The 11,445-nt window shown below is 33.2% G+C and overlaps 1 protein-coding gene across 20 annotated transcripts in view; it reads right to left on the reverse strand.

The window, feature by feature from the left end:
- The window catches only part of ADGRL2 (adhesion G protein-coupled receptor L2), a 147,661-nt gene extending 139,326 nt beyond the window's left edge, over positions 1-8,335 (reverse strand). For all 20 annotated transcript variants that reach the window (XM_089920542.1, XM_089920484.1, XM_022580996.3 and 17 more), the window contains exon 1: positions 8,223-8,335. In XM_089920542.1, the coding sequence (XP_089776668.1) occupies positions 8,223-8,295 (73 nt within the window). In that variant the 5' untranslated portion in view covers positions 8,296-8,335. The remainder of the gene's footprint in view (positions 1-8,222) is intronic.
- Positions 8,336-11,445: the final 3,110 nt, after the last annotated feature.

Here is an 11,445-nt window from a genome sequence, read left to right on the forward strand (position 1 = left end):
ATCTCTATTGTCCTGCTTTTTGCTTCTCTGTCTCTCTGTCTCTGTCTCTCTGTCTCTGTCTCTCTGTCTCTCTCTCTCTCACTAGCTCTCTTTCTCTCAACAACAACAAAAATACCTTTAAAATAAACTTTATTAAATAGACTAGATGCAAAACAAAATCATTTCAGTAGCATTATTATTGGAATCAAAAGAACAGTAACTTAAAAATAAACTTTATTAAATAGTTTAAAAATAAACTTTATTAAAAATAAACTTTATTAAATAGACTAGATGCAAAACAAAATCATTTCAGTAGCATTATTATTGGAATCAAAAGAACAGTAACGTTTTCATGCACAGTTCATTCTGTGTAAACATAAATTATATTCATTTCCCTCTCTTTTTTTTTAAACTGTTTTCTATTATCCATTTTTAATTTAGGTATGTCCTAACTTTATCTACTGTGTTAGTTAAAATCTGATTCATTCCAAATGATTAATATTAGTTTACTCCCTTGGCTCTCACCTGATAACAAAGTTAATTCCTAATGGATTAAAATTTTAAATAAAAACACGTAAGAACTACAGGGAAATGCAAGTGAATAAATATTTAACTAATCTCAAGATTTTTAAGGATAAAAATAATGGAAGATCTCACAAAAGAACATCAAAAAGTAAGGAAAGAGGAAAAGGGGGTAAATAAAGCAAATCAAGTAAAATATTGATAATTGTTAAATCTGTGACTAGTATTATTTTATAAAACTCTCTCTTCTGTTTGAAATTTTCGTTAAAATATCAGTATGAATTAAAAGGCTAACAAATACATTTTTCATAATAAAAATCACAAAAGGATATCACCAAAGGGTTTAAAAAATAAGAAAAGCTGTAACAACATAAACCGAAAAACTGGCAAAGGTAGTGAACAAAAAAATTCACATCAAAATTACAAATGACCAATAAGTAAATCCATACAAAATGTTTTTGTCCTCACAATTATCCCCCAAATTAGAAATTTAAATTACAATCAGATATCCTTTTTCACATATCTAAGTGTCAATTCTTTTAAAAATTTAAAATCAGTGCTGGTAAAGCATATAGATTGATACTTTCACACAGTCGTCAAAGAGAACATTGGTATAACCCTTCCAAAAAGCCAGTTTGGAAGATGTATACATGCCTGATATAATAATCAGAGTTCCAGAATTCCAGTCCTAGGAAACAACCAAATATGATGTAAAAAACATATAGATATTTATTTTACTTATACTTGAAAGAAATTAGGTTCAAATGGCCAACAGGTAGTTTAAATCAGTTTTGACATATACATGATAAATTACAATGCAGCTGTTAAAATCTATTATCTAAATATATAATGACAGGGTAATACAAGTTATGATAATAAAGTGGAAAAAATCAGAATATAAAAGTATATGGAAATGAAGAAGCTAATTTTGTTTTATACATTGTAATTTTGTTTTTATCATGTGTGTTGGGGAAAAAGAAGGAAATGTATGGTGGTTATATCAAGGTCTAGAATTATGAAAAATTTTAAATGCTTATCTTAATTTTCTTATTTTTTATCTTTTCTCATAAGAACGTATTACATTCAAATTCAGGAGGAGGGGAAAGCTTTTAGGAAAAATAAACCCTCAAAGCAAGAATAATAGCAAACATAAAAGTCAAATTCAGGAGAGTCCCATGCTCATAAGGAGGGATTATAAATGTTTTTGCTTCCAGAAGCTCTTATATGGAATTCCCTTCTCAGCCTTACATTTTAGCCAAAAGATCCCGGGGCCAAGGCTAGATATTCTCCTGGAATCAGTTCTGTCAAGTTGACAAAAGGAGTAAAAGAATAGGGTTGAAAGATGTCATGATATATTCACTAATCCACATTGATGTCTAATACATGTAGACTGCACGGCTGTCATATGTCGTTCTCTGTCTTGCAGGAGGTGAAAAGAAAATAAAGACTACCATAGGGTACCAAGCATATGTTTCAGTAAGACACTCCCTTAGTAATGTGGCAGATAAATAGTTCTTTGAGGGCTTCCCTGGTGGCGCAGTGGTTGAGAGTCCGCCTGCCGATGCAGGGGACACGGGTTCGTGCCCCAGTCTGGGAAGATCCCACATACCGCAGAGCGGCTGGGCCTGTGAGCAATGGCCGCGGAGCCGTTTTTTGAGAACTACCAGTTCTACATTAATACTCAGATGTGCTCAATCATTTGTATTATCTTATTCTCTAATACCATGACCTAGCATATAAAAAAGTGAAAAGGTACATTAATTCAAAAAATGAGGCAAGAGATTCATCACGATTGAAATTACTTAGTAAGGAGTAATGAACACAATTACCGTTCAGAAAAATTAAGGTGCTTTACATGTCTCCTGTGCTTTTAATTAAGCCACCTTTAATACACTATCGATTATTTCAAAATATAATAGTAATGGTGATAAATGTCTAATATGAATGTAAAATCAGTATTTCAAAAATTTACTTCTGTTTGGACAAGTTTATGACCTCTTTACTTTTAGCAAATTACTTCATAACAGATTTATTAAATAAATATTTGATGCAGTCTTTTCTGTCAGAATATGGAGGTTTGCAAAAATTAAGCAGCCAAGCAATACAGTGTTATTAAGGTCTGTGTGTAACACACTGATTTTATAACACTTTTCTACCAGCAATAGACCTATTTGTGAATCAACAGAGATTATGCATAAGTCAACCTTTCTAAACACTGGAAAAAGAAGCAAAAGAGGATGAAATAGGGTGGGAAGTGGGGAGGAAAAGTGGGGAGAAGAAAAAAATCAACAAGCAAGCACTAGAATTAATCTCCATATATACTAAATATGGCATAATTTAACACTGAATATTGGTATCTAAAATGACAAAAGTATACTCCAAATTAACTTTTTTAAAGATGCCAGGGTATCCAATAAGTTTAATCTTATTTTTTTTTCAATTTTGAGTCATAATCAGAACTCATATACCTTGCTCTTAAATCCTGGTAGTACTGTAAGGCATTTGGTTTTTACAAGATCAGAAGCAATGTCATATAATATGTAAGTGGCATTAATATTTATATTTTTGAAAATGAATTACATCAGAACCTATGCAGAAGAACGCTGCTGCAATCAAACTACATTGCATTCATATAACACAATAAAGAATATTTAGTGTCCTAAGAGCAATATAGTTAGGTACTTTCTTAAGGAATAAAATCGCATTAATCTGCACTAAAAATATAAATAAATCATTTTTAAAAATGCTTTGTTTTATATCAATGTTAATTTACATAATTTGCTATTTTAAAAAATAAGGTTACATTTGCCTGCAGCAAACACGGATATACCGTACAATTCCTATTAATTTAATGGGAGTTGTGACCCCCATTAAGTTTAATAGGAGTCATACGGCCAAACCCCCATGTACCTTGCTGAAAATTTACCTCCTAGCTTTAAACTAATCAAATAATCTGAAATGAACAAAAGTAGTCAATTTTGCTAGACTGCGAAATGTAAAGTCCCTACAGTAAAGTCAATTCAGCATTATGATGGCAATGGCCACGTAGTTAATCCCAACAAGAAAAAGAACAAGGTTATAACAGTGAGAAGAGACAAACTGAAGCAAGGGTGGTTTAGGAGTGCGGAAAACAACATTTACCCATCACAGAAAATACGTTTTGTTTTTTCCAATGTGGAGTCAATTTTCCAATTTTTTTCTTTCTTAGTACAATGTCTAAAAAGAATAAAAACAAAAATCCCTTTTTGAAGCCTAAAATTATGCCCAAGGAGCCTGATCAGACGGATAAAGAACCATATGAAAAGGTATAGATAACTGGTGACAACTTCTGAATCACAGTGAATTAAATCATAATTTTTTCTGGAAAAACTTTTAAAAAGTTACTTTATAGCAACAGCCATGCAACCATATACCTCACCCCAACTACCCACACACCAGATTACAGTGGTTCTTAAGTGTGATGCTGAGCAACATGAGCCTCATCCCAGAAAATTTTCAGAAATGCAAATGCTTGGGCCCCACCCCAGACCTTCTAGGTGATTCTTATGCTCCAGTTTGAGAACTACTGCAATACTTTATTTCACATCCATGCTGTTCTCTCTCGGTTGGTTTTTTCTCCACCACCATGCTCACCACTGCCTTTACCTAGCTTGTGCAGCTCATACTGAGATTCAGCTCAAGAATCATCATCACTTCAGGCTGGAAGCATTTCTTGACACACACCCAATGCTTCTGGAGTATCACCATCATGGCACTTATCACCCTGTTATTACAACTGTTTATTGTCCCTCTACCAACTATTAAGACCACGACCCTCTTCAAAGATTTATGCTATTCAGTGACGGATACAGAATAAGTGCTTACCATAAGCCAGGCATTGTTCTAGGCATTTGCATGTTGATGAACAACAAAAAAGATCCCTGCCCTTGTGAAGGTGACATTCTGTGTATGTGTGTGTGTGTGTGTGTGTGTGTGTGTAAATATAAATTCTGTACATTTTATTACATGTATGCATCAATAAAAGAATAAAAGATAAAAAGAATAAATATAGGTCTGAATTATTCTAATCTTTCTTAAGTTTAACCTTGGAGAACGAAGTTACTATTCCTTCCACTAAATTATAGACCATTCTGAAAAAAATATTTATAAGCCAAAACAGGTTTTTTAAATTCATAAGTGACCCCTAGATCTACTATTTTCCTGCCACTCAACTAGCAAAAAGACCCTACAGCCAAACATCATTTTTTACTAAGACATAATTAACACAAAAATCATTGTAAAATGTTCTTAGAGAATTTAAAAGTACAGTAAAAACTGCTAAGATACTATTTCTACAGCTATGTTCTTAAATTTTCTTGATGTATATAAATAAATATGTAAAGCTGTATCTATGTGGCATTTTTACCTGGCATAATATTTTCTTTGAAATAAGGATAAGCAACAATGTAATTCAAGTTAATTAACTAAAATTTCGACTAATGAAATCTAATTACATACTCACTGCATAAAGAATTCAACCTGAAATCCATATTACCTACTTCGCTGAAGAACTGCTATTATTTGTAACTTGTCACTTGAGCAAGCCTTCGTATATCTGACTTATGCTGGCCAGGGCTCCATTATACAGCATAATTTAATTCTCTAGGACACAAAAATTCAATTTACTTTCCTACTTACTGATACATATTTCCACAGTGGGTTACTTGATTGTAAAAATTGGCCAAAAGAATCAAAGCACCCCAGTTTCTCAACAAAACTGATTTTTAAAGGGCTAGATTTAGTCCTCTAAGAGTAAAATAAATTCTAAAAAAACTTACAAAATATTGTGGAAGTTTGGTCTTTTATAATCATTTTTTATTTGAAAATTCTAAACATAATTTTCAAAAAAACACAGGAGAGACTTTAAGAATAAATAAAACACTGTTCCTACTTTGCAAAAACCAGTAAATTTTAACGGGTAAGACTTTATTCTTAAACACTAATTGACAGAAATGGAGAAGATAAGCTAATTCTAACAATTAAACCTTTATATAATTAGCTTTTACCATGGTAAAACTTAAAAAAAAAATGTTTAGTGATTTGCTCTTTAACATGCACACAAAACATGACGTATTTATAATGTTTGCCTGGACTTAGAACAAATACATAATTCCTCCTTGCATATATGGAAATTTACCTCTCATATATACAGATGTAAAACAAATCCAAAATTATGTTAAGCCTTTAAAATCATACACTAATGTAAAACACTACTGTAAACAGGAGAAAAGAAAGCTCTGAAAAGGAAGGCACGGTCCATGGCTGAATACAGTACACAGGCTTGTTTTGTTTAAAAACAAAATCTTACTTAGTTGCTACTACTTAAAAATCTATCGACTGGTTTCTATTGAGAAGACTGGCAAAACCGGGCTAAACACTGGAAAGGCAACCATGGCTCCTCCAGCAAGCACTTTCCTGCTTGCTGCAGACCTCCACTGGCCTGCCGCACTCAAGTTACTTTGTCTGCTTGGCCAAATAGGTAGGTGTTTGAGGTTTTGACCCCTGCACAAGACCACAAGCTCCTGAAGAGCAGGACCTGTGCCTTGTGCATTTTTGAACCCCAAGCACCTGGCTCAATTTAGTCACTCAATAAATGAGGAAGGAGGGAGGAAACCATCTAGAAAACCTTATCTGAGCTTACCGGCAAATATCCAGGAGCTGATAAAAAAAGTGCTCATAGCTATAAGATTTGAAAAAGTAACAATCATGTAAGGGCCCTGAAGAAACTTAATGGCTGAATAATTAAATTTATATCTTCTTTCCTGTGCTCTCATACCCCACTTTGATTGGTTTTCTCTATAGGTGTTCACAAAGCATTATCTGCTTGCTGGCAATAAAGGACTATCATGTCGCGTAAAACTTTTCTAAGACAAAACCATGTGACGCTGGATCAATGTTCTAACAGTGAAGTGCACAGTAACTCTGTATACCCTCACAGTTAGTAGTGTGGGTTTGTCCTAGGTTCTTTTTACCTGGAGGAGGGAACTGCTTCAAAAGCAACACCCCCTGGCCTGATGCGCCAAAAATGAAATTTCCCTTAACAACAGATATGCATCCTGACCTGATAGGTGACACTAGAAATAAAACTGCAGTATCTCATGAAAGTCTCTGGTTTGCTAGCCCCCTGCTGAGTTAAGCTACTGTGCCAGCAAAGTAGTCTCTATCTTGATTGGAAAACTTTTTATTATGTGGACTAATGAGCCATTGATCTACACCTGGAATCTTTTTAAATGTATAAAAACATTCAAACACAACAGCAGGAATTCAGTTAGTTTTTCCCTCTAAAAAAACAGATGCAAAATTATAGACTATACACAAGATTTTCATAACAATCCAAGCCAGAGATTCATATTATTAACTCAGTTTCTGCTCGTTGTTTATCGTTACAGTACTATTCATTCAGACATTACATTTTAATGTCAGATTTGATGTATCTTTCAATTCTGATGCAAAGAGCAATATCTTCTGAAAATAAAATATTAACCCATTTGTAACTTTCATGTGTGACAAATCCAAGTGAGCATTATTTACTTTCTGAATACAGAAGTTCTTATGTTAAAATTTTTCTCAACTTGTTATTTATCTGAATTATATTATTAAGTTATGTCAATATATTGAAAGTAGGGGACTGGGACAGCAAGGAGAAGTGATGAAACATAATTTTGGAACAAGCAATTCACACGGAATTCTTTCGGAAAAATGTTAACATTTTGAAGCTTATTACAAAGACATTAGAATAATAAGCTTCTATCTATTAGTTGACAGTATGCCTTTTTTTCCATCTCCGATTTTATTAACAGGTATAAATGGGATCATTTAAAAGTACATATATAGCCAATTTAAAAATTCCAAGACATTTTCTTCAAGAATATTTAATTGTGACCAAAAAATTCATTATATTTTACATGCATTTCTCTGAGATTTTGCATTCTTTCACAGATTTTACAAGTTTAATATAATTTCATGCTGAATACAATGACTGCCACTACCAACTAGCTATAAAATTAACACATCTTAGCCCCACATTAACTTCTGACCTGCTCTGTAAAAAGCACCTGGAAGGGTGTTATTTTCACATGGAAATAACATGTAAGACTAAAGAAATAACGGATACCAGAAAATCCATATAGTAATTATGGTTTCAACTATTTCATTAACCCTCTAAAGTGTCTTTACTTCTTTAAAAATCAGGTCTGTTTTCAATAAAGATAACATTAGAAAGGAAGCACTACAAAAAATAACTTTTTCCAGAAAATACAAAAAGAATTTATTTAGAAGTATTAGAACAATGACCACACTTAAGTAGCACACAAAACTAAAGATGAAATCAAAGAGTTGCCACAAAATATTTTCAATTTTACTGGCATAAATTCAGTCAACAAATGTAACATATATACCAAAGCAAAGCTTTCATTTAGTTCTCTCAGGATTATTTACAATGATTATATTTATAAATGTATGTAAAATATAAATTCAGATTTCTATCACTTTCTATAATATATAGCTGTGTAATGAAAATAATTCAACCACCAGAAAAAGAATATGACATTCAGGAAATCTTTTTAACACTTAATTCTAAAATAATAAAAAATATTCATTCGAGCCACTTCTACATTAAACAAAAGATTGCATAGTTTAAGTTCTCCTGAACTTAAAAAATAAAATTTAAACTGTTACCTTACCTTCTGTATTCGGTAAGAAGCTGATTATAATGATAAACCACAGGCTTCGCATTCTGCAACCAGAAGACACCATTATTGATCCCTTTAAATATTTTCTTTGTATTCCTTAATGAATCTAGTTATAAATGTCCAGCTTCATCGAACCCAGCAGTCTTCATCATTGATCCTCATATCTGAAAAACAAACAAATCCATCATTTACTCTATGGTCCTGCAATGTCACAAAAGATGAAAAAATAATAACAACAACAACTCCTCTCTTTCCCTCCTTTCCTCCCTCCTTCTCCTAAGTATAAAAAAAAGGGCATATATTTTGATTCTGTATGCAACAGGAAGTTGCTCCTATACACTGGATATCTGAGCTTTGCATTCTGGAAACAATCAAAGCCTCCCAAACTTAAAGGTAATCAGAACATATGAATTCACATAATAGTTATATAATTTCCAAAGATAAATTTTTCTTTGAAAAGATTAAAAAGTTATTCTAGAATAATATATCTGCCTTTCAATGCCACGTATTAGTCATTTTATCAAAGTACTAGCTTTGGTACATAATACCTCCAACAAAATTTCATAAATACATACACTTTCTTTGTTTCTAGTGATGGTAACAGCAGTATTATCTACTCTTTTATCCTGTTACCTTGCAAAGTACATTACAGATATAATGAAACAGTTTATTTTTCTATTCAAGGGTGTACAATTTTTAATATACGGTTGTACTTTATATCATAATGGCATTCCAAACACCACATAGCAAACTATTATCTGGCTACTAGTTATTCATAAAGGGAGCAGTTTAATAAAATGATTGCTCTTTACTATTTCGTTTTAAACTTTTAGATTTTCATGTATCAGTTTTTCTTACAGCAAAACTTAGTAAGATCAAACCCATATCCTTGAGTAGTTTAGTCCATCCACTGGACGAAAATAAAACCGCAGACCATGATGATTATATCTCCAAGGTTGCATCACTATTTTTTAAAAAACCAAGGGAGGGGTGGCAAAGAATATAAAAACCAAGAGCCAAGTTTAATTCTGACTAGCCCTTAAGGACACAGTTCTTCAAATGCAGAGGATACAAAAACTTCAGAAGTGATTTAATCAGCATTTCTAAGTTCCCAGGATCACGTGAAACCAGGTTATTTGCTGGGTTCTACTGAAGTGTTTTACTGCTTTCTGGGGTAGCATGAGGAATCAAAGAGTAAATACCAGCCTTACAATACACACATACTATGAAGGCAGTTCCAAAATATATACAGCCTCCTGATCTAGCTTCTGAGGGTAAAGAAATTACAAATTCTTCCTTTAAAGTTTTCCCATGCTATCCTTAACCTGGTGCAAATAAAGAGTTTTTTTTAAGTGGAGCACTGAAAGTTACATGAGGTTGTGTCTATAACGCAAATCAAATGAACTCTTACATAATTTAGATGCTATCACTAAAGCATAAAGAAAATTTAGAAAACCAAATTTCCCTAGATAACTTTGGAGTTCTCTATTTCACATTATCTGAGCTACTCTGCATTTGCTACATTCTTAATGCATCATATGTGATTCTATTAGCAGGTCACTGTATTCTGCTATCACTTCCCTACAATGTAACTTCAATGGAAAAGGGGTCAGATGCTAAATGGTGTGGGACACTTATGCTACAAAGTCACTATCTTGCTTCACCAACACACAGAAAGAAGGTAAAAAATTAATCTGAAGTCATTATCTAGTGTTTAAATATGAAGGCCCATAAAACCACAAAAGGAACTAGCAAGATATTTTTGTCATAAGAAGCTTATTTTATCATGCCTATAGTTTCTGAGATAAAACTGCTTCCATATACACCTCCATGATCCATAATCAGCCCAGTTTTTTTAGCTCCCTCTGAAACCTGTGACAATTACGTATCATAATGAGGGAATCAGAACTGGCATTACCAAGTTCTAAGAACACCTCAGATGTTCTTAGAAATAAAACAAAAACAAAGGGAAAAGCAAGCTTCCTCCTCTGCATGCCAAAAATATAAAAAGAAGAATGATACATCAAAAATTAATCTGACGGAGGAGACACATGGCACACAACCCTGAAAAACTGGCTGCCTCTCTATTCATTTTTCACTCTGAGCTCCCAAAGACTATTCAAAAGACAAAATCAAAAGTAAACCTTCCATTTACAACTGCTGTGCAAAGTACCTGCCTTAAAACTGCAAGCTATTTTTTATAAAGCACAGAGAGAAGTCAGATAATTTCATGGCCTGTCATATCAAAAGGGCTAATCAGTGAACAATTTCTTACTTCCCACAGACTGGTCAATGATTGGCTCAAGCAATTAGAATAATTTTAATGTGTGGAAGAGGTGCATTAATTTTACTTGTAGTAATTAAGTCAGCCTTTGGAATGCTCCCGATTTAAGCAAAGAATCCTGACTACCCAGGTTTTGGTTGTAATGGGTACTTTCCTTTCAATGAACTAATGCATACAGGCTGCGTGCCCACATGCACAACCCTTGAACACATTTCCACTTTCTTAAAGCGATCCAAGATCGGTCTGTCTTTGGTCATCCGCTATTTGAAAGAGTCCTTGTTTGTGGGAAGAAAGAGAAGGAAGAAATCAGGGACTGGCGACTGCCTTGTAAGAAACAGCTGCCAAGATAGGAAAACCTCTGTTAGTGAAGGGAAAAGGAGGAGGAAACCACACAACCCAGATCTCTTTTGTGGTCTCTGGCCAGGATAGAATATTTTATGAACTGATTTTAACTATACGCTCTAGTCAACTATGAGACTTAGTATAAATGACTGTTTCTAACAAACAGAAAGAGATTCTGGAATGTAATAAAATCATGGCTTCTTTCACCCAAATAAAGCCTTAAGTCCATCCATCTGTCTGTGCAATGAGTAAAAGAATATAAAATTTATTTTTCTCATTCTGCTATCTACATCAAATCACTTTCACATCAAATAAAATTATTTTCTAAAGTTCAAGCTTTAAATGCAAGTTTGAAAACAGTCAAAAGATTTTACTGCTGTGATCCAAATTAAAAACAACCTTCCATTAAAAAATTTAATGAAAACTGAAATACTTAGCAGACCATAATCAGCTAAGGATAGAATGAATAAATAATCAAACATGGTGAAACTAATCCCAAGAAAACATTGCTCCTAAATCAAACTGGAGCCACAAGACACTCACTGGCATAGATGTAGCCAACAGACTCTATATAACTACCTGCAAAAT

This window comes from Delphinapterus leucas, chromosome 1, assembly GCF_059928025.1.
Source record: "Delphinapterus leucas isolate spDelLeu-1000000601 "Yukka" chromosome 1, BTC_Dleu_Yukka2, whole genome shotgun sequence".
Classification (NCBI taxonomy): Eukaryota; Metazoa; Chordata; class Mammalia; order Artiodactyla; family Monodontidae; genus Delphinapterus; species Delphinapterus leucas.